This window comes from Ranitomeya variabilis, chromosome 1 (genome assembly GCF_051348905.1).
Source record: "Ranitomeya variabilis isolate aRanVar5 chromosome 1, aRanVar5.hap1, whole genome shotgun sequence".
NCBI lineage: Eukaryota > Metazoa > Chordata > Amphibia > Anura > Dendrobatidae > Ranitomeya > Ranitomeya variabilis.
Window position 1 is genome coordinate 276,064,541 of NC_135232.1, and position 21,202 is coordinate 276,085,742.

Below are 21,202 nucleotides of genomic sequence, written 5' to 3' on the forward strand. Positions count from 1 at the left end.
GCCTTTTAGACCAGAGAATACTGGTCATGTGCCTTTAAGACCAGGGAATACTGGTCATACCCCTTTAAGATAAGGGAATACTGGTCATGTGCCTTTTAAGACCAGGGAATATTGGTCATGTGCCTTTAAGACCAGGGAATACTGGTCATGTGCCTTTTAGACTAGGGAATACTGGTCAGTTGCCTTTAAGACCAGTCATGTTGCAGAGTCGTTGTGCCCCTTTAATGCAAAGTCGTCGCCCCTGTGTGAGCCGGCCGGGTGGACCAAGATGGCCACCGGGAGTTGCAGAGGTGATAAAATCTCGCAGAGAGCGAGATGCGCCAATTCGGGGGCGGAGCCAGAGGCACGGTGTGGGCGGAGCCTCGAGACTTCCATGAATAGGCCCAAGCCGGGGCCTAAATTTCTGCAGCCAGCGGGAGCAATACCAGCGGTAAAAGTGAGGGGCGTTGTAGTGGCTGAGAAAACTGAGGGCTTCCGTGCCAGGCGATAGGCACCAGAAAAGCGGGCAGAGCCGCCTTAGGGCGCCATAGTGCACTTCCGGGGTGCGGCCTACACATTGGCCAGGTGCTAAATTTTTGCAGCCGGCCGGAGTGTTACCTCAGGGAGGTGGGCCACAGGGAAGCTGCCTGTGAGCAAGGGGCCCACCGCTGACAGGATCCACTCACCATCGGTGCGTGTCCCAGCATGGAGCCGCTGCGGATGACTGCAGGTCAGGTATTGTAGCGTGGACGGTGCAGGGATAGAGGGATAAGCCTCAATCCATCATCCCTTTGTTAGGGAGGTGGAGAGGAACCGTCCGTCTCCTTGTGCCATCCGCTTTAACAGTAGTGGGACAGTGGGGGCTGCTCGGACGCCAAAGAGAGGGGCCTCTGTACATCCACGGAGTTCAAGGCCCCGGGTGGACAGGGCCAGTTGTCCGGCAATAGGCCTGGCTGGGGAAGAGGGTACGTGGAGGCGACACTCCATGTGCTCGTCTGTTGATGGTGCAGGGAGATCGGTGCCCTTGAAGGGGCCCGTCGCCCCTAAGAATCTGCCCAGGCTTGGCATCCCACATCGCAGGAGAGGATACGGAGAGGCGACACACTCCATGCTCACCTGTTGATGGTTTGGGGAGATCGGAACCTTGAAAGGATCCGTTGCCCCATTCGTCCGTGGAAAAAATAAAATAAAAAATGTAAAAGGTGAAAGTAAAATAAGAGAGTTTTGGGTCTGAATAGCAACCCGTCCGTGTGCCTCCTACGGACACTAAGCAAGAACTGGTTAGCTGAGAGCCGGCAGGAGGGTGTACACTGCAGAGGAGGAGATCACTTTCTTTGTATCACTTAGTGTCAGCCTCCTAGTGGCAGCAGCATACACCCACGGTCTGTGTCCCCCAATGAGGCGAAGGAGAAATATCAATTTCAAGATATTTCCTTAACATTAGAGAATAAAGCAGTAATTATTTCATCAATCACACAGCTAAATGATCTGGAGAAGAAACACGCAATGTTGGAAATGAATGCACGCAGCTTGCAGCAGAAACTGGAGACTGAGCGTGAATTGAAGCAGCGACTCCTTGAAGAGGTATAAGGGCTATCTCCATATATATCTCAGAGCCTTTAGGTTTTTAGACCACTGAAATGTCCTGTTTTATGTGAGCAGCAAGCTAAACTTCAGCAGCAAATGGACCTTCAAAAGAATCACATCTTTCGTTTGACTCAAGGACTTCAGGAAGCTTTGGATCGAGCAGACTTGCTGAAGACAGAAAGAAGTGACTTAGAATATCAGCTGGAGAACATGCAGGTAAGGATTTTGTGGCATAGTTTGAAGGTATCATTGGTCAGTTCCCTGGTGGAAGACGTGGTATTTCATCCCTTAGGCTCTCTACTCTCATGAAAAAGTAAAGATGGAGGGGACCATTTCTCAACAAACTAAACTCATTGACTTCTTGCAAGCAAAAATGGATCAACCGTCCAAGAAGAAAAAGGTGAGCGTTTTTGTACAAAAGCATTCAATAAACATATATGCTTTTAGTATGTTTTTTTTCTTCACCAACTTGAAGCATTTTTACAAAATTAGTAGCCTGTGTTGCAGGGTTTATTTGGCAGGCGCAGGGATGACCCCAATCAAACATCACAAATACCTTTGCAGTACAATGAGTTAAAGGTGGCACTGGAGAAGGAGAAGTTACGGACAGCGGAACTTGAGGAAGCGCTACAAAAGACAAGAGTAGAGCTGCGATCTGCCAGGGAGGAAGGTAAGATGGTCATTCTTCATTGATTAGTGGGTGCTCCCTTGGCTTCTATAATGTTTAGTCAAAGCCAACATAGCAAATGGAATAGAAACCATTGTCTCACAATGCTCAATGTGAAAAATGAAAAATTGAGAAAGTTTAGCTCATAAATTGGCCAATTCATGTGTACATTGAAGCCACGTTAAGGCATTTCTCGTTTCCAGGACCTAGCAATGCCTTTCCTCTCCTAGAATAAAATCTTCATCTGTATGGGAACATGAATCCTCTGTTAGACTAAAATCTATATCTCGGTGGAGGGATAGTGGTCCTGCTGTGGTTTAATCAATTTTAATTAATGAACAGTCTCTAGTACCTACAGAGGTTTACCTATTGATATGTATGATGAATGCATCTTGTGATCACTCAGCATATATTTTTATGTTTGTGAATGGGCTTTTTAGTGTGCATTTTTCCCTATTATGCAGCGGCACATCTGAAAGTGGCTGATCATCCACTTCCATCTACACCGGGAACAGCAAGGCAGCAGATTATAATGTCTGCACTGGTCAGGTCTCCAGAGCATCAGCCAAATGCGGTCAGCTTGCTGGCCCCTCAGTCCAGTCGTAGAAAAGAATCCTCTGCTCCTGAAGGTGAGAACGTGTGGAGCAAATGTGCCAGTAACTAATTATGGTGACAAAAGAATAGAACACCAACAAGGGTGACACAAATAGTTAAATTTTATTAAACAAATAGTAAACAGACAATTTAAAACCAGAATAAAATAGGGAAATGACAATGTGAACCACAGGCAGGAGGCACCACAGGAAAAACAGAGCCCAGTCAGGTTAAACCAAAATATTATAACTACTCAGCAATTACCCGTACATCTACAGAGTCACAAAGAAGTCCAAAAGTGCTAGGAGGGCTGTAGACCACCCCTACAACTAAGAGTAGCAAAGTACCAGTACGGTCAGAGATAAAACTCATATATTACCTGCTAGGATGCTGTAAAACTGTGGCGCCACCTGTCCCCTACGCGCGTTTCGGCGCTATTAGCCTTCTTCCGGAAGAAGGCTAATAGCGCCGAAACGCGCGTAGGGGACAGGTGGCGCCACAGTTTTACAGCATCCTAGCAGGTAATATATGAGTTTTATCTCTGACCGTACTGGTACTTTGCTACTCTTAGTTGTAGGGGTGGTCTACAGCCCTCCTAGCACTTTTGGACTTCTTTGTGACTCTGTAGATGTACGGGTAATTGCTGAGTAGTTATAATATTTTGGTTTAACCTGACTGGGCTCTGTTTTTCCTGTGGTGCCTCCTGCCTGTGGTTCACATTGTCATTTCCCTATTTTATTCTGGTTTTAAATTGTCTGTTTACTATTTGTTTAATAAAATTTAACTATTTGTGTCACCCTTGTTGGTGTTCTATTCTTTTATGATCTAAGGCTAATTTAGGCACCTTCTGTTACTTCTGCACCGCTTCTTGTTTCCTAGGTGCAGGTCTTGCATGATCTGATTCATAATTATGGTGACAGTCTAGTCTCTTATTTTGGAACTAGATGGTGGTCCGATTCTAACGTATCGGGTATTCTAGAATATGTAGGTAGTATATAGCACAGGCTACGTACTATATTGCACAGTGACGTAGTATATAACACAACCGACGTAGTATATAACTTAGCTACGTAGTATATAACATAGCCACGTAGTGTATTGCACAGGCACGTAGTATATTGGTCAGCCACATAGTATATAGCAGAGCCACGTAGTATATTGTAGAGCCACATAGTATATTGCACAGGCACGTAGTATATTGCACAGCCACATAGTATATAACACAGTCACATAGTGTATTGCACAGCTACGTAGTGTATTGCACAGCTATGCAGTATATTGGTCAGCAACATAGTATATAGCAGAGCCACGTAGTATATTGTAGAGGCACGTAGTATATTGTAGAGGCACGTAGTATATTGCATAGCTACGTAGTATATTGCACAGCCATGTAGTATATTGCACAGTCGATGTAGTATATAACAGAACCGACACAGCCACATAGTATATTGCACAGCTACGTAGTATATAACACAGCACATAGTATAATGGACAGTCACGTTATATATTGCACAGTCACGTTGTATACTGCCCAGCTACATAGTATATAGCACAGAGATGTAGTATATAACAGAGCCCACGCAGTATGTAACACAGCCCACGTAGTATATAGCAATGTGGGCACTATATGCGTGGCTAAAAAAGACTTAAAATAAAAAATAAACATATACTCACCTTTCGAAGGCCCCTTGAAGTCCTGGCGCCTGTGTGCGGTGCACGCGGCAGCTTCCGGTCCCAGGGTTGGTATGAGCGCATGACCTGTGATGATGTCGCGGTCACATGACTGTGACTTCATGGCAGGTCCTTCTCGCATAGCATCCTTGGTACCGGAACCTGACGCTTGCACTGCCGAGGACAGCGCGCGATGTCGGATGGTGAGAACAACCTTTTTTTATTATTATTATTTGTAACATTAGATCTTTTTACTATTGATGCTGCATACGCAGCATCAATAGTAAAAAGTTGGTCACACAGGGTTAATAGCTGCATTAACGGAGTGCGTTACACCACGGTCTGTTAACGCTGGCAATAACACTGTGTGAGCGCTCAGCGCTGACTGCAGGGCAGTAAAGCAGCGACCATTTCGCTGCCAGACTATGGCCGTCGCTGATTGGTCGTGGCAGTGGTCGTGGGCGTTTTGCCACGACCAATCAGCGACTTGGATTTCCATGACAGACAGAGGCCGCGACCAATGAATATCTCTGACAGACAGACAGAAGGACAGACGGAAGTGACCCTTAGACAATTATATAGTAGATTATCTGAATTACTGACTTGATGTATATCATGAAAGAAACCAACTCTCTTATTTTGATTTCTGCAGAATTTAGTCGTCGCCTTAAAGAACGAATGCATCATAATATTCCGCACAGATTTAACGTTGGTCTTACTATGCGGGCAGCCAAATGTTCTGTATGCTTAGACACTGTGCACTTTGGGCGCCAAGGAGCTAAGTGTTTAGGTAAGAAAAATTGTAATATTTCACATGACCATAACACATGAGACATTAGTAAGGGCTTATAGACACACTCGTCATTTCCCGAGCAGAATTTTTAATATCCATTTCTATTTGTTTTTCCATAAGAATGTCAGGTCATGTGTCACCCAAAGTGTTCCTCCTGCCTCCCAGCTACATGTGGCCTCCCTGCAGAATATGCTACACACTTCACCGAAGCCTTTTGTAGAGAGAAGATGAATTCCCCTGGAATGCAAATGAAGGACGTGACTGGCTCTCTGCGCCTGGAAGGCTGGATGAAGATCCCACGGTATGTCACACGCATGCATGGGAAGCTAGTCAGACAAATGGGTTCCTGGCAGCAGCTTACCACCACCCTTTCCCCATTAATGACAGGTCCCTCTCTGTATGCATGTATAAGGAGAGACCGGTCAGTAATGGCAGCGGGCGGGGACAAGCCACTGTAGACTGGCCCCTTGGACTAGTCTGATATCTTATAGACTTTGCTGTTACTGTAAAACTCAGCTGACAATTTGCATTAAAAAACACATTTAAAAAAATGCCTAGTGTGAACTTAGCTCTAAATAGGTCCCAGAAGTGGGCTCTCCATCCATCAGACATGCAATATATGGAATAAGCTTTGTACCTGTGAATGTCGTCTTCTTTTACTATACTGTGTTTAAAAGCACAGCTTTTTTTTGGTGCTGTATGAGGGCATGTTTTTGCTTGTTTTTGCTGGACTACCCAATACATAAAATTTATTGACTACTATTGTGTTTTTTTGCAACAGAGGCTGAATCAATAAAAAAAGCAGTAATATTGGAATTAAGTTTTTATCTTTTGTATTTATGTTTATTTTCATTTAGTTCGTCAGTGTAAAACTGATAGGCAGCCTATTAGATTCTGCTTTTGTCCGGAGCCTAATAGACATCTGTGCGTTGGTTGTCTTTTTCTCTGATTTTGTCCTCATTGTGCTATACTGAGATAAATTATTATGGATGCTATAATTTCTTATTCTTAATATCTCAGCATTTACTTTATCTACAATTTAATTTTTTAGAAACAACAAACGAGGGCAGCAAGGTTGGGACCGAAAATACATTGTTCTGGAGGGATCGAAGATACTAATCTACGATAATGAAGTAAAAGAAGGTAATCATTGCATCACTTAAAAAAAAAAAAAAAAAAGAATGCTGAGCTTTTTGTCTTATGCATGTAAGTCACTGCCTTTTATACCAAGTGGCTGTTTCTTTACACTTGCTTATACACTGGTTAGTCTTATTCACTACTGCTATTTCTATTTAACGTACTAATTAGTTTGAATCTTTGGATTATTGTCTGCAGGAGGACAGCGTCCTATAGAGGAGTTTGAGCTTTGTCTTCCTGATGGTGATGTAACGGTTCATGGAGCAGTGGGATCCACAGAACTTGTAAATACGGCAAAATCAGGTGAGAAGCTAAAACCTAAGTGCAGAACTGCAGAAGATCAAGTATAATATACAGTAGATATATAGATAAATTCGTGGAATTTTTAAAATCACATCATCAAAAGACATGTTACTGATATGCAAATGATGAAAAACTGGAAACCAGATTTTCAAAACATTTGATATATTCAGTATTGAGTATGAGCGTCACAAGCAAAAATACAAGCACTTTCACGTCTTGGCTGCAATCAGTGAGGTTAAAAGTGCTGTCCACTACTCTTCCCAACAGTAAAATAATAATACCTTTATTCACCTTTTGGCACTGTTCTACCAGGGCTCGCTTGACATTAGTTAGTGAGCCTAACGGTGGACACCGTGTCTGACACATACAAAATCCATACATTATAATTGGGTATTCAGTGAAGTTCACCTGGTATTAACCATAGCCAGGTCCTCTGCACATACTGAGCCTTTGGTGTAACTGTGGGTGGAACCCTACAATCCTTTTCCTATAAATCTTTAGCACATTGATGAAGGTCTAGATGACCAAAACGTTTGTGTATGTATTAATTTTTGGATCACATAAAACCACAATTTCTCAACTACCCATTGTGTGCGAAGTTATCTACACAAGATTATACGGTTTGGGAACCTACTTGTGCATCGGTCTTCATAGTTGTGCTAACACTTTATTATTACTAGTATTCCGTACACTGTCCAGCTGTAGCCAAAGATGAATTGGTGATATTTGTAGAAAGAATATTATGCTGCCCTGTAATCACTGGTCATGCCCAGCCCGCGTGCTTTAACAGTTGTCTTACAATGCTCTAACAGATGTGCCATACGTGATGAAGGCGGAGTCTCACCCGCATACTACTTGCTGGCCGGGACGCACTCTTTACTTGTTAGCACCTACTTTTCCTGATAAGCAGCGTTGGGTCAATGCCTTGGAGTCGGTGGTTGCTGGTGGAAGAGTATCTAGAGAGAAAGCAGAAGCTGATGCTGTAAGTAGAAGAATAACAATTAAAACATATTTATTTTTGCTTTTACCACTTTGATGTTACATGTTCGTCATATTTATATTTGTCACTTCATTAACCAGCTAAAACATAGTTATGAAAATCTGCCCATAAGTCTAAAGAAATGTCCCTTCCATCAGTGACAGGGAACCATCCGGTAGACTGATGCAACACCAAATGACTGAGAAATTTTCCTTAAGACAAAATTTAACATGTATTTACCTTTTCAATAAAATTAGGCTTTGGATCACTTAAACATTTTCAGCATGGAGAAAATAACCCTGTTTTTCCTGTGATAAAAATATGCTAACACGTTACAGGCAACCTTTTGAACAACAGTAGATATTTGTTACCTCTCTGTGATACACATTTTCTTCCTTGGAAATCTATTTTTGGCTTTTCAATCCAATACGAACTGTGATCAATAGTAATTGGGACATAACTATTGGTACTTAGCCGTCCACATTTATTTCTATCGTATAAGCAAGCAGTATGTGACCGTTACATGTGTCTAAAACTGTTGGATGCTCTATTTTATATCATATTTTAAAGTTACCCAAAGTAGACTAGCTCCTGGGCCGATGCTTACAATTCTTCTCCGTGTGCACTATAAAGCACGACTGATGAGATTTTTTGACACCAGGTAGATACAGCAGTTTGGCTCAGATAGAGGTGGGCAATGGTTCGTCAAGTAGAGCGCCGCACCCTCACTGTTTATACTGGCTACACATGTCCTCTGTGGCTACTGGAGGACATTGTGGATGCAAAAAACGAAGCCTGGAGAATCAGACTGCTCCATTTCAGCCGGAAATTCAGCTGATCTCGCAGACTAATTTTCCTGGAATTTGATCTACTAATGTTGTGTTGGCCCCTTGGTGAATCACTGCTATCAAGGACAGCCATCATTTCTTCCAAAGTGCACAAGGGCAGTGAATATGATATAACAATAGCCCCTATACTCATCAGTTAAATTCCCCACCGCCACAGCACCACTGCTCATCGGTGATGGTCGCTTCACCCCAACCTTCACATGTCATATATTCAAGTGAGCGCTGGAGACAATCAGCAGTGCATGGGACACTCTAAAGACCCATCTAAGGTCAAAACTGGCTGGGTTCTCAAGGAATTGAATTAGATCAGGTTTTCCTCTTTTTGTTGTTCAGACTGAAACAAAAAAAAATAGTTTTTACAAGTTGCTTTTTTTTATTTGCTCCTTTAAATCGTAACTGCAATTGTCAACCTGAGGTCTTGCCTGTATTGCAGTTCGTAGAGAAAGGAAAATCAGATCTCGTTACACTTTCTGTAGCGCAGCCTTGTGCGTGTCTTTGTGGGTTAGACGTGTATCGAAAAAAAAAAAAAAATATATATATATATATATATATATATATATATATATATATATATATATATATATATAATTCAGATCAGTATAAACAAGTTTGTTATATATTCCTCAACATTTTACCTAGGTGTAACCTGTGGAACCATAAAAATAAATGAGATGTCATTATTATTATGGTGTCATTTTCCAGTAGTGTAGTGTTTGTGTGTTGCACGTTTTGTTAGCTCCAGTGGTATTGGCAGTATGTGGGTATGGGATTGGCCACTTTGTGTTAACATTTCAGTAAATATGTTGGAAACCTGATTATGTGCGGCGGCATGCTTTAAGATAGTTCCTTACTTTGTGAAGCCATGCCCACTTGTATCTGCTTTACAGACTGCCCACCCTGAGCAAAGCCACCGATGGAGAGAATTGTGACCAGACACTTTCATCAGTGGCCGCCACTGAAGAACACTGTGCATGCGCTATTCTCCCATTTTCCCATTTTTTTAATGCAGGTTGCTTTTGGATACATTCCCCTTCATCTGTGGCCATGTCCGACATAGGAGTGCCCCATAGTGCGTGGCATAGGAGAGATCAGCGCAAATAGGGTCTTATCCGAGAAATACAGTGAGCTTTATACTCAGATTATAAACTCACCTGTTCAATCTGTTAAAAACGCATGTAATGTAGAAAGATCAGCTGCAGCGGATCCACGGGTCAGCGAGCGACCATCAGACTGTAAAGGGAGTTAGTGGACAAATTCCGCTCTGCCAACAGTATGCGAAGTAAAGGTGGTGGTTTTTTTCAACGCGGTTTGAAGTATATAATTATACACTTGGAAACGCATTGAAATAAACCACCACCTTGTACCATACTGAGATATACGTCTCCATTCTGTCGGCAGCGTAGAGTTTGTCCGCTAACCCCCTTTTCAGTCTGACATAGTGCGTGGAGGGAGTTGTATTAAGAAGGGGGCCTGGATTACCAAAGTAAAAAACTGATGCTGATTTAATATAGCAATATGCTGGATTAATAAAGGGCACTCATGTCTCCAACCTATTTGTTAAAATAATCATTGAGTGGCCCACCCCTTTAATATTACAGGTAAGCATATTCTGTAGTTTATTACTTATATCGCCACGTATTGTATTTTTTTGCACATTTAAGGTTGCTTGATAAGTCTTTCTAAATTAAAAATGTTTAAAGGCATGACATTTAATAATTTAAAAAAATACAAAATAAGTCACCATAGATAATCTGCTTGATTGTAAAGGTCTGTTTTAGTTATATACTGCTTGCTTTTAGATCAATCAATATGGCCGATATTTCAGCTTCTGACTACTAAATGTGTCTAGTAATGTAATGATATTGCCGCATTCTGAAACTGCTGAACAGCGTATATAATGTATAACATTAGAAACAGTCAGCAGCGCAGAGTGAATGATTACCAGACCCAGCCCGTAGACAAGAGACTTCTCATCTCATAACCCCCCTTTAAGATAGCGGAAAAACAACTTATGTGAAAGCTGTAATAATGGCCATATTAATTTTCACTCTGCTTCCGCAGAAATGGCTGAAAGGAGTCCTGTGTTTAGCAGAAACCATTCCTTTACTCCGTGTGATGTCTAGTATGGCAGCTATTCCAATAAGTGGGACTGGGGTATAATGCCAAATTCATCCTATCAACAAGTGGGAAAATGTAGTCTATTTTACTTGTAATGCTGCCCAAACCCATACATTTAGGGACGGCTGTTTAACAAATAAGTCACGATCGTCCAACACTTCTAGCAATAAAGCTTCTGAGAGCTAATGATATGACTACTGGTATATGGCGGCACAAAGGCTGACTGCAGGAGTCCTATACAGCGGCAATTATTTGAATGGCTGCCACAAGTGTACAGTCTCTGCATATCTAGACAGTATAGACTTGTGATTGCTTCTAACTGCTGCCCCCCTTGTATAAGTTTAGTATGTAACTGTATGTTGCTCTTTTCATGACATCAGGATGAGTATTTTGGAGGTGACATGTTTTGTAGAAAAGGTAATTATCACACAGATGGTCTTGACACAAGTCTGTTGTGTTTGTTACCTCTTGTTACACTAGCGGCTGCGTTACTCGCTCTCCTTATGTGTCATTGTCACTTTGTGTCCCACCCTATTGGTGAAATATCAATGTGAAAGTAGCATGGAAGTTTTTTTTTCTTTAAATCTCATTCTTGAATGATGTTCTTTGCATTACACAGGCGCAGTATATATGTAAGCTTAGATCATGGCATTCTGTGGACTTACGGTATTTTGTTTCCCTTTACGATCACAGAAATTGCTTGGAAATTCCCTTTTAAAACTGGAAGGGGAGGATCGGCTGGACATAAACTGCACTATACCTCTAACAGAGCAGGTAGGCATGAATGCAGAGTACACTGTGCCATGCAAAATCTGCACTGGGAAGTAAGGAGCCCCCAATATACATTATAGCCTCATTGTATTACGTATGATCTTACCTTTATGTATCTAATGCATTGCTTGCGCACATTACACCAAATCAGAGACCACGTGAAACCTCTCATGTGGAGAGTACATCATATTGCTCATTCCTTATTTTTAAATAAATATATTATACTAGATGGTGGCCCAATTCTAACGTATCGGGTATTCTAGAATATGCATGTCCACGTAGTATATTGCACAGCCCACGTAGTATATTGCCCAGCCACGTAGCATATTGCCCAGTGACATAGTATATTGCCCAGTGACGTAGTATATTGCCCAGCCACGTAGTATATTGCCCAGTAACGTAGTATATTGCCCAGGGACGTAGTATACAGCACAGAGCCACGTAGCATATTGCACAGCGACGTAGTATATTGGCCAGTCACGTAGCATAATGCCCAGCTATGTAGTATATTGTCCAGCCACGTAGTATATTGCCCAACCACGTAGTATATTGCACAGCGACATAGTATACAGCACAGAGCCACGTAGTATATTGCCCAGTGACGTAGTATATTGCCCAGCCACGTAGTATATTGCCCAGCCACGTAGTATATTGCCCAGCCACGTAGTATATTGCCCAGTTACGTAGTATATTGCCCAGTGACGTAGTATATTGCCCAGTGACGTAGTATATTGCCCAGTGACGTAGTATATTGCCCAGTGACGTAGTATATTGCCCAGTGACATGGTATATTGCCCAACCACGTAGTATACAGCACAGAGCCACGTAGTATATATTGCACAGCGACGTAGTATACAGCACAGAGCCACGTAATATATTGCCCAGCCACGTAGTATACAGCACAGAGCCACGTAGTATATTGCACAGCGACGTAGTATACAGCACAGAGCCACGTAGTATATTGGCCAGCCACGTAGTATACAGCACAGAGCCACGTAGTATATTGCACAGCGACGTAGTATACAGCACAGAGCCACGTAGTATATTGGCCAGTCATGTAGTATATTGCCCAGCCAGGTATGTCACAGGTTAAAAAATAAACATATACTCACCTTCCAGGGCCCCTTGTAGTCCTGTCACCTGCTTCTCGCGCAGGACCTGTGATGACGTCGCGGTCACATGACCGTGTCGCGGTCACATGACCGTGACGTCACGGCAGGTCCTTCTCGCGCAAGACCTGTGATGACGTCGCGGTCACATGACCGTGACGTCATGGCAGGTCCTTCTCGAAGACCATCCTTGCCACCTGATCCTGCCGCTTGCATGGAGCGGTCACCGGAGCGTTGCGAGGAGCGGGAAAGGTGAGGATATAATAATTTTTTTTATTATTATTATTTTTAACATTAGATGTTTTTACTATTGACGCTGCATAGGCAGCATCAATAGTAAAAACTTGGTCACACAGGGTTAATAGCGGCGGTAACGGAGTGAGTTACCCGCGGCATAACGCGTTCCATTACCGCCGGCATTAACCCTGTGTGAGCGGTGACTGGAGGGGAGTATGGAGCAGGCGCCGGGGAGTAGGGAGGGACTAATCGGACTGTGGCCGTCGCTGATTGGTCGCGGCAGCCATGACAGGCAGCTGGCGAAACCAATCAGCGACTTGGATTCCATGACACAGAGGCCGCGACCAATGAAAATCCGAGACAGAAAGACGGAAGTGACCCTTAGACAATTATATAGTAGATCTGTCCTTGCATTGTACATCACAGCGTGCACCTTTCTTTGCAGATTGTTCTGGTCGGAGCCGAGGAAGGCCTGTATGCTCTGAATGTGTTAAAGAATTCTCTCACTCACATTCCTGGAGTCGGGGCAGTGTTCCAAGTTCATATCGTGAAAGAGCTAGAGAAACTCCTACTTATAGCAGGTAACTGCATGATTAAAAAAAAAAAAAAAAAATGATAGATAGATAGATTTCAGATTCTGCTTATTACACTCAAACTTATAAAGACGTATATCATAACTTGGTTTGAAATCTTTTTAGGTTCACAATACAAACTGCATACATTACATAAAGCTCAAAAGACCGGTTGAGGCTGGTGTACTTACATTGAAAAATTACTGTCAGTTTTCCAGCCTGTTATTAAAATACTCACCTTAACATCAGGATTGTTTTTTAGCCATGAAGACATGGACTTTTAAAGTTAATCCACCAGCCTTATCAGGTCTAAGATTTATTGAGTAATGTAAGCAGCTTGTATTCTGAACTCTTTAACCTCAATATACAGGGTTAAGAGAAAAGCTAAGGCAACAACGTTACTTTGAACATCACATCTATTTACGATCAATATGATTATTGTGACAATACTGCCAATATAATCTGCACCCACTGGATTATAGGTTGTAAATGGCATGTGACTTTTCCATCATAGTCCACAATATAAGTAACGTGACTTGCTTGCGATTGGCTGCCTCTACCGATTGCCAAGCTGAATGAGCAGTTAAAATCAAAGTTAAACAACTTTCTGTAGAGTCCATCTTCAGTCTTGGCTATTACAAGCTCCCAGGTGAGTTCTTCTGTTCATTCAATTTAGTGGTTCCTAGGGGTCTCAGCTTGTCACTATGACATGTCAAAAGTTTTCTAAAAAGCATTAATTACTACACTTTTATTCTCGAATTTTTCACCTACTTCATAAAGCAGTATCCATCTGTAGTACATGTATCTGCCTGCCATTTAAAGGTATAGTTAAACAGACATTGCTGCCTTTTAAAAGGTATAGTTACACCGAGCTGATAGCCATTTTAAGGGATAGTTAACTAATCAAGGTGAAATGCATTAAGTAGCCTTGTCTATGCAAAACCTTAATAGAGGGTTAAGTCAAGAATTTTGTGGGCATCTTTTATCCATGCATACAAGTCGTGAAAGAGTGGCACACTCAACCAGCTAAGCTGTAACAGCATCAAATGCATTATATGTGTTAGCAAGTGAACGCCTGAAAAGTAGGATATTGTATTGTTCTGTTATGGGACCGGCTCTCTGATTTGAAATGATTTGGCACAAAGCCAGATTAACGACATGTGCCGTACATGTACAGAGCATGTTGTGTCTCTCACTTTGATATCGGCTCCGGCACTGAGCCCACATCTTTACTGGCACATGTTAGCTGATTTGAGCAGCTGACATGTGCTCCTAACAGCTGCGTGTGGAATCGCGATCCATCCGCTGCGGTTAACCTGTTAAATGCCACTGTCAATCTCAGAGGTACGTTACTAATCCCGCCTATCGATGCCCATGTCACATGACTGCAGGTCACCGATGGGGTTGGCATGACAACCTGGGGTCTGCAGCCGACCCCTGTGGTTCTCATTGCCGGATTGCTATGAGCACCGCCCAGCGGTTTGCGCTCATAGCAAGTGACCATTTCTGCTACATAGAGCAGGGCACAAGCAATCGTATGATCGCGTCTTCTAGTCTCACATGGAGAATATTGAAGCAAGTAAAAAGTGAAAAAAAAAAATTCTATAAAAAGAATTAAAACGATCGGTAAACGGAGTAGCGGAAAGAAAAAGTAAAAATGCCAGAATTACAGTTTTTTGGTCCCGCAACATTGCATTAAAATGCAATAACGGGTAATCAAAAGATCGTATCTGCACCAAAATGGTATCATTAAAAATGTCAGCTCGGCACGCAAAAAATAAGCCCTCACCCAGCCCCAGATCACGAAGAATGGAGATGCTACGGGTCTCGGGATATGGCTTTTTTTTTTTTTTTTTTAAATAAACTTTGATTTTTTTTCCCCCACTTAAATAAAAAAACAACCAATACATGTTTGGTTTCTAGGAACTATTAATGACCTGGAAAATCATACTGGCAGGTCACTTTTAGCATTTGGTGAACATGGTTAAAAAAAAAAAATCAATTGTTGAATTGCACACTTTTTCACAATTTCACCACACTAGGATTTTTTTTCCCCGTTTTCCAGTACACAACAGGGTCAAAACAATGGTGTCGTTCAAAAGTACAACTCGTCCCACAAAATACAAGCCATCATATGGCCATATTGACTGAAAAATAAAAAAGTTATGGCTCTAGGAAGCAGGAGAGCAAAAACAAAAAATCACATACAAAACTGAAAATGGGCTGCAGCGTGAAGGGGGTTAAAAGGGTTTTCCACCACTTTGATAACGAAGACCTGTCCTTGGGATAAGTCATCAATATCCGCTTGATCGTGGTCTGACACATGGTATCACCATCCATCAGAGGTTATTAGCTCTGGCAGGCGGATGTAAACGGGCAGAGGCCTGAGCAGGAAGCTTCGCTCTATACACTGCCTCGTGGCCACTGCCGGTTACCATTGATTGGCCTCTATAATATATAGATGCTGAGCTGTAGTAGTCGGCAGTGACCACCAATCAGTGTATGGAGCTAGGCTGTTCTACTCCATACACTGTTACTTCCAGCTTCTGACTGATCAAACAGTGGATCACTGGGGGTGCGTGGTGGCAGATCCCTAGTGATCTGACTTTGATGACCTATCCAAAAGATAGGTCATCAATATCAACATGGTGGACAACCCCTTTAAGGCTCCCACTACTTGTTCCAAGCTGCAAGTACGGATACCCAGCAGCCTCCTTATCTAACTCCTGAATGTTCCTTATATTTGTAGGAGAAGAGCGTGCATTGTGCTTAATTGATGTGAAGAAAGTGAAGCAGTCCCTGGCCCAGGCCCACCTGCCTGCACAGCCGGAGGTTGCTCTCACCGTGTTTGAGGCCATTAAAGGCTGCCATCTATTTGCTGCTGGAAAGGTAAGTGACAGTATTATGGGACTGCAGATCTTGTATGTGTTTCCATAAATTGGCCTTGTAATCCTGTGTGTACAAGCTTGGCGTAACAAAATGTAGGGGAGAAGACTGAAGGAATGCCTTTACAACATTAAGAAAGTGGGTAACACTGCACTTCGCTTACTGAAGGATCAGGTGGTTAGTGAGGTGATTTCTTTCACATATATTAACCCCTACGTATGATGTTTGAATTATTTTCCTTATATAGATACATTCTGTGAAATCCGTGTCCTGTAATGCATTACTACCCTTCTATAAATGTTTGCTGCAGTAATATCACATCTACTTGCAAACATCTCCTGCTGAAATAGTTGTTTCCATTGCTTTAGTTAAAGGAAACTTTTGCTAGATTTTTTTTTTTTTTACCCTAAATCACCTACAAATCTTCATACTGGTGAACTTTAGGTAACTACCCATGCTACTGTCGAAACAGTCATTTTGTAGAAAGGAAGTTTCCATACAGTATGAAAAATACTGGCGCGAAGGCAGGTGGTATGGACATTGATGAGCCTATACTGATCTGCCCTAGAAGCATTGCAGGGACAACCTCGTGTCTTATGGAGGCAGCATACAGTGAGCGTCTGCTGGTCTGTAGAGGCGTAATGGGCTTCCAAGACGCCTTAGGCTACGTTCACATTTGCGTTGTGCGCCGCAGCGTCGGCGCCGCAGCGCACAACGCAAACAAAAACGCTGCGTTTTGCGCCGCATGCGTCCTTTTTGGCCGAAAGTTGGACGCAAAAAAAATGCAACTTGAAGCGTTTCTTGCGTCCAACGCTTGCGGCCATGCGGCGCAAAACGCAGCACAACGCATGTCCATGCGCCCCCATGTTAAATATAGGGGCGCATGACGCATGCGGCGCCCGACGCTGCGGCGCTGACCGCAAATGTGAACGTAGCCTTAGTGAGGATTTTGCACATTTAGGGCTTGATCACTGTAGCATTGTGCTGTGTTTTCTTTTTATGGAAAAATGCAGCCTTTTACATTAGCAGCAAAATAAATGAGATTTCCAAAATAAGTTTAGCTTTTTTAAGCCTCAGTACATTTTTACAAAACCACAGAATGTAGATTATTTCAGCGTTTTTGCTGCATTTTTTTTTTTACCCATTCTGTTGACTGCCTAAATAAACAAGTCAACACATGTAATGTATGCAGCATTTTTCCTGCCAACATTCATTGTGTGAAATATACCCTTATTAGGATTTTATCATTTTCAATCAGTATTCAACATGTGTAACTTACTAGAAATATAGGATACATATACAGCTTTTATGCCAAAACAGTGGAGTAAAAACTTTGGTAAATTGGAAAATGTTGGCACTAATCGGAGTTGCTCCAAAATGTTCAGATTTTTGGTATTTAAATGCCAATTTCTCCTAGTTCCTCCAAAATGGGTGAAGCTGGGGTGGAATGTGAGCGTGGTGGGGCGGTGACACCATAGCCTGCCGAATGCATGATGAGCTCTAGGAGGGCTGTGTTTCCTACATTAAAATTCTCTCTCCAGTACCTGACTGGTGTGAGATTTCTGGTCTAGATGCTCCAGATTCATGGAGAGGCATGCACCACTTCATGAATAAGGAGCTTCTGACTCCACCACACCCCCTCATTAAGACCAGCGACAAAATCGATGGCCTTGATGAATCGTGGCCATGATTGTGTTTGTGGTTTTGTAAAAGTGTGACTGCATTTGTAGTACTTCTTGTAATTAGGTGTGTTGATAATGCTCCTGTAATTATACCATCAGTCTCCTATTACATAACCGAGAAGAAACTGACCCAGTACATTGTTGTTGGAAAACTGAGAAAGAAATGTATGTAGGAACCCAAATGTGGTATTTGTAACACTTCTGTGTTGTTGTAGATTGAGAATGGATTATGCATTTGCGCTGCCATGATAAATAAAGTGGTGATATTGCGATACAATGAAAACCTCAGCAAATTCTGCATAAGAAAGGTACGTGCCCAATTTGTTATTCTCTCCCTAAATGTTGATTTCCCACTTTTCGGTTATTGTCCCATATTTGGATATAGTCATTTTTAATCATGAACCAGTCACTTTAAAATTAGATGTAATGATCCCTTCAATAAAATGTATAACATGGCACTTTTGAAGTTAGCGTAAGCTCACATTTTTGTGTGCACATTCCGTTTCGGTGGTCTCTTTAGAGGAGACCTGGGCAAAGCGCGGCCTGCGGATGACATCCGACCCTCAGGCCATATGCCGTATATGGGGGGGGGGGGGGGATTTGTGGGCTTATACTGTATGTAAGAGGCTATTTGGGGCTCACACTGTATATAGGGGACTATGGTGGTCACGTTCTATAAGAGGCTATTTGGGACTCATGAAGCATATAACCAGCTATGTGTGGCCGATGCTGTACATGGAAGGCTATGTGGGGACTCACGCTGTATATATGAAGGCTCTGTGTGGCTAATGCTGCATATAGAAGGCTATATGGGTCTTTTGCTGTATGTAGGAGATTATGTGGGGCTCACAATGTATATATGGAGGCTATGTGGGGCTCATGCTGTATATAGAAGATTATGTGGGGCTCACAATGTATATATGGAGGCTATGTGGGGCTCATGCTATATATAGGAGGCTATGTGGGGACTGATACTGTATACAGGAGGTTATGTAGGGGCTCAAATGGTAAATGGGCTGTGTGTGAGCTCTTACGGTATATAGGGGTCTGTCTGCATACTTAAAAGCTCAATATTAAGTGATACAATTAATATTAATATCAATTAATGTTAATATTAATAATGAGCAGAATTCAGCCTATTGGTTTGGGCCTCCACAACAGTCATGGTCTTTCGGGAAAATTACTTGCCCACCCCTGCAGAGGAACAGGCAAACTGAATTCATGTCCAAAATGGATATCATTACTGATGCAAAAAGACGCATTGATTATAGGGGCAGTCAGGATACTTTTCGTGTCAGTCTTAAGAAGGAAGGCAAATCATGCACATGAATTTAATCCAATATGTGAACAGAAATGTGCACTAAACTGATTAATATAGAGAATAAATATGTAAAGAATAATCCACATCATGTTTTTATTTTTTGAGCAGTCTCCAAAAAAGGCGATTAAGGGAATCTGTTACCGGGTTTTTGCTACCTCATCTGAGAGCAGCATGATGTATGGGCAGAGACCCTGACTCCAGCAATGTATCATTTACTGGACTGTTTGCTTTAGTTTTCATAAAATGCTTGAATGCCTGGCTACAGGTTTCCTAGTCCTCTAGTGATGATCTCCTGATTAGGGTTGAGCGACTTTTATTTTTATAGGATCGGGTCGGGTTTCACGAAACCCGACTTTCTCAAAAGTCGGGTTGAGTGAAATCGGCCGATCCTATAAAAAAGTCGGGGTCGGCCGAAACACGAAACCCAATGCAGTGCAATGGGATACTATGGTTCCCAGGGTCTGAAGGAGAGGAAACTCTCCTTCAGGCCCTGGGATCCATATTAATGTGTAAAATAAAGAATTCAAATAAAAAATATTGATATACTCACCTCTCCGACGCAGCCTGGACCTTAATTCTTGGAATTTAGGACCTGCGAATTACGTCACGGCTTGTGATTGGTCGCGTGGCGGTCACATGGGCGGCCGCGACCAATCAGAAGCCGTGACGTCATCTAAGGCCCTGAACGCGCTCATTCGTAGGAAGGAAGGCTGCCGGAAAGAAGCCGAGGGTGAGTATATTCCTATTAGGTATATACTCCCCCTCGGACGCGCCCTGCTTCTTTCCGGCAGCCTTCCTTCTTAAGAATGAGCGCGTTCAGGGCCTTAGATGACGTCACGGCTTGTGATTGGTCGCGGCCACCCATGTGACCGCTCACGCGACCAATCACAAGCCGTGACGTAATTCTCAAGTCCTAAATTCCTAGAATTAGGAATTTAGGACCTGAGAATTACGTCACGGCTTGTGATTGGTCGCGTGGCGGTCACATGAGCGGCACGCGACCAATCAGAAGCCGTGACGTCATGGAAGGCCGTAAACGCGCTCATTTTAAGCAAAGAAGGCTGCCGGTTACCAGCGGCGATGTCCAGGGGCCTCCGGAGAGGTGAGTATATCAATATTTTTTATTTTAATTCTTTATTTTACACTTAAATGTGGATTTCGATACCGATTTCCGATATCGCAAACATATCGGAACTTGGTATCGGAATTCCGATACCAGATTCAGAAGATCGCCAACCTCATGGCCGACCCCACACAGGGGTCGGGTCGGGTCGGGTTTCATGAAACCCGACTTTGCCAAAAGTCGGCGACTTCTGAAAATGGCCGACCCGTTTCGCTCAACCCTACTCCTGATGATAAAACTGCAGCGAACATCCCAGTAAGTGAAACGTCTGTCTACACTATACTGATTTCAGATTAGGTGGCAAAAACCTTGTGACAGATTCCCTTGAAGTTGCGGTATTGTAAGTGACAAATGAAATGCAATAAATAGGTTTTTGAATGGACTAATAAATGAATGAGGAAGGATAAGAACTAGTGATGAGCGAGTATACTCGTTGCTTGGGTTTTCCCGAGCACGCTCGGGTGGTCTCCGAGCATTTTTTAGTGCTCGGAGATTTAGTTTTTGTTGCCTCAGCTGCATGATTTACAGCTGATAGACAGTTTGAATACATGTGGGGATTCCCTAGCAACCAGGCAACCCCCACATGTACTCAAGCTGTTTAGCAGCCGTAAATCATGCAGCTGCGTCAACAAAAACAGGATTTTTGGTTGCTTACCGTAAAATCTGTTTCTTGGAGCCTCCATTGGGGGACACAGGAACCATGGGTGTATGCTGCTGCCACTAGGAGGCTGACACTATGCAAATAAAAAAGTTAGCTCCTCCTCTGCAGTGTACACCCCACCGACTGGCATTATACTCTTCAGTTAGTGAGAAAGCAGTAGGAGA

At 42.8% G+C, this 21,202-nt stretch overlaps 1 protein-coding gene across 8 annotated transcripts in view; it reads left to right on the top strand.

The window, feature by feature from the left end:
* CIT (citron rho-interacting serine/threonine kinase) overlaps positions 1 to 21,202 on the top strand; it is a 205,654-nt gene that overhangs the window by 162,353 nt on the left and 22,099 nt on the right. For 5 of the 8 annotated variants that reach the window (XM_077294796.1, XM_077294822.1, XM_077294814.1 and 2 more), the window contains 14 exons: positions 1,459 to 1,563; positions 1,642 to 1,782; positions 1,859 to 1,966; positions 2,062 to 2,236; positions 2,698 to 2,862; positions 5,151 to 5,288; positions 5,412 to 5,592; positions 6,343 to 6,434; positions 6,627 to 6,731; positions 7,544 to 7,713; positions 11,370 to 11,450; positions 13,239 to 13,374; positions 16,115 to 16,254; positions 18,149 to 18,241. In XM_077294796.1, coding sequence (XP_077150911.1) covers positions 1,459 to 1,563; positions 1,642 to 1,782; positions 1,859 to 1,966; positions 2,062 to 2,236; positions 2,698 to 2,862; positions 5,151 to 5,288; positions 5,412 to 5,592; positions 6,343 to 6,434; positions 6,627 to 6,731; positions 7,544 to 7,713; positions 11,370 to 11,450; positions 13,239 to 13,374; positions 16,115 to 16,254; positions 18,149 to 18,241 — 1,830 coding nt within the window. The remainder of the gene's footprint in view (positions 1 to 1,458; positions 1,564 to 1,641; positions 1,783 to 1,858; positions 1,967 to 2,061; positions 2,237 to 2,697; positions 2,863 to 5,150; positions 5,289 to 5,411; positions 5,593 to 6,342; positions 6,435 to 6,626; positions 6,732 to 7,543; positions 7,714 to 11,369; positions 11,451 to 13,238; positions 13,375 to 16,114; positions 16,255 to 18,148; positions 18,242 to 21,202) is intronic. The other 3 variants (XM_077294806.1, XM_077294829.1, XM_077294839.1) reach the window with 1 other exon arrangement.